At 34.4% G+C, this 2,126-nt stretch overlaps 1 protein-coding gene across 1 annotated transcript; it reads left to right on the top strand.

The window, feature by feature from the left end:
- Positions 1-1,742, top strand: LOC108347202 (probable caffeoyl-CoA O-methyltransferase At4g26220). Its single transcript, XM_017586363.2, has 5 exons — positions 1-148; positions 227-306; positions 701-845; positions 924-1,055; positions 1,275-1,742. Exons 1-5 carry the CDS (start codon positions 104-106, stop codon positions 1,563-1,565), a joined length of 693 nt encoding a protein of 230 aa, XP_017441852.1. The 5' UTR covers positions 1-103; the 3' UTR covers positions 1,566-1,742.
- The last annotated feature ends 384 nt before the right edge of the window (positions 1,743-2,126 follow it).

Consider the following 2,126-nt stretch of genomic DNA (forward strand, 5'->3'; position numbering starts at 1 on the left):
CGCTTCACTTCTTTTAAAATGGCCGAAACAGGGGACGCATTGTAAATCCAACACAAAAAGAAAAAACAAAGAGAAAAACAGAGGCTTAGCAAAGCATAGAGAAATGTCCGCTAATCCAACAATACTGCAGAGTGAGAAGTTGACCAAGGTAGGCTTATCGTTCAAACAGTACTTTTTTCCTTCGCTTCATTTTCAAAAATTATTCAATTCAACAATGTTGTGGCAGTATATACTGGAGACTAGCGTTTACCCTCGAGAAGCCGAGACTCTCAAAGAGCTAAGGAATGCCACCGCAACACACCCTTGGTAATTATTCTCTGCCACAATTCTGTCTCAAGACATGTTGACATTATTAAAATCAACAAAGACAAAGTCTTTTATCATAGTTAATGTCTCGGTTGAAACTCGAAAGACTGCTATAAGTTTCAGTGTTTGGTACGAGGCTTAGTCAGAATTATAACCTGTTTACTTTTACATTGCATCTTGTAGATCTGCTTCTTTTTTATGTTTCTTGTTTTTAGCTTCTACATCGTTTTAATGAATTTGTGGTGTGGTTATTGTGTTGATCGTGGTCCCCATTCTCAGGATCTACCTAGAGTTTTTCACTCATCTGAATATTTGCGGTAGCAATGTCTGTGCTCAACTAGTAAACAATAAAGGGCTTTGTTTCATAAATTTAGTTACCATTTTCACTCTGCAGGGGATTTATGGGCGCTGATCCTGATGCGGGTCAGCTAATGGCCTTGCTCTTGAAGCTGTTGAATGCTAAAAAGACAATTGAAGTGGGAGTTTTTACAGGATACTCTCTTCTCCTCACTGCACTAACCATTCCAGATGATGGAAAGGTTTGCACTTTTCTTTGTTATTTGGTACGTTTAATATGTCTGTTTTATGTCACCAACTCCATTGTCTGTGTGGTGTAGATTATAGCCCTGGATCCAGATAGGGAAGCTTATGAGATAGGACTACCATTCATTAAGAAGGCTGGTGTAGAGCACAAGATCGACTTCATTCAGTCTCCAGCTCTACCTGTTCTTGATAAACTATTAGAAGACGTGAGTATGATTTTGTGTTGCTGTCATGTTACTGACATAACAATGTCATATTACGAGACAGAAAATTATGTATAATAAATTAAGACCCTAGTTATTTGTAAAGTCTAGTTATTTGTTTTTTCTTTTGTTTCTTTCTTCCTTGTACGTAAGAGGATCTAACTCCTTTTACTTTATAGTTAGTTTCTGTTTGACATTTTGGTTCTGTTTGTTCTGTTACAGGATTCAAATAAGGATAGTTTTGAGTTTGCCTTCGTTGATGCTGATAAAGATAACTACTGGAATTACCACGAGCGGCTTCTTAAACTGGTGAAGATTGGTGGGTTAATAATCTATGATAACACCCTCTGGGGTGGAACTGTTGTCTGGCCTGAAGAGGATGTTCCAATACCCAAAAGAAAAAACAGGCAGGCTGTTGTAGCTTTCAACAAAGCAATTGCAGATGATTCTCGTGTTGAAATTTCTGCTGTTTCAATTGGTGATGGCTTCACTATTTGCAGGCGTGCTCAATGAACACCATTTTCGAATGTTTCGTACTATGATCCAAGTTAACTTAATGTACCATGTTTTTGGTTTTTCATTCTGCTTTTTCTGTGGGTGGTTAAAATTGATTTCCTCAAACTGTGGGGTTTCTGATTTGACTGTAATGTGAATCACCGAGTGTTGCCATTTACTATTAATAAAATAAAACGTCTGATTCTTTGTGAGAAAACTCAATGTCTCTAAACAATTGAATATCACCTACAAATATTTGTTTAACTAAACATATGAAACATATAAATATAAATCACATGTGATAGCCAACCAAATTCTAACTTGTGTATGGATATATTTGTTTTCAATATATTAGACATCCAAATCCATTCGATTTGAATTAATATTATTTGAAATTATTATTTTTGGATAAATCAATTCAAATTTATTCAATTTAAATTTTCTTATTTAACCGAAATTACCATTTAATTAAAAAAATATTTAAATATCAAATAATACTATTTAATGACTAAAAACATTTGTAATCAACATTTAATTCAATTGAAACAAGCTAACGTTCATGTTAATAATAAAAAAAAA

Source organism: Vigna angularis, chromosome 1 (assembly GCF_016808095.1).
Source record: "Vigna angularis cultivar LongXiaoDou No.4 chromosome 1, ASM1680809v1, whole genome shotgun sequence".
Taxonomy (NCBI): Eukaryota; Viridiplantae; Streptophyta; class Magnoliopsida; order Fabales; family Fabaceae; genus Vigna; species Vigna angularis.

Coding starts and splice junctions, on each gene's coding strand:
- LOC108347202 (XM_017586363.2), top strand. CDS start 104: ATGTCCGCTAATCCAACAATACTGCAGAGTGAGAAGTTGACCAAG. Junction 307..700: donor GCCACCGCAACACACCCTTG/GTAATTATTCTC, acceptor TTCACTCTGCAG/GGGATTTATGGGCGCTGATC. Junction 846..923: donor CCATTCCAGATGATGGAAAG/GTTTGCACTTTT, acceptor TGTGTGGTGTAG/ATTATAGCCCTGGATCCAGA.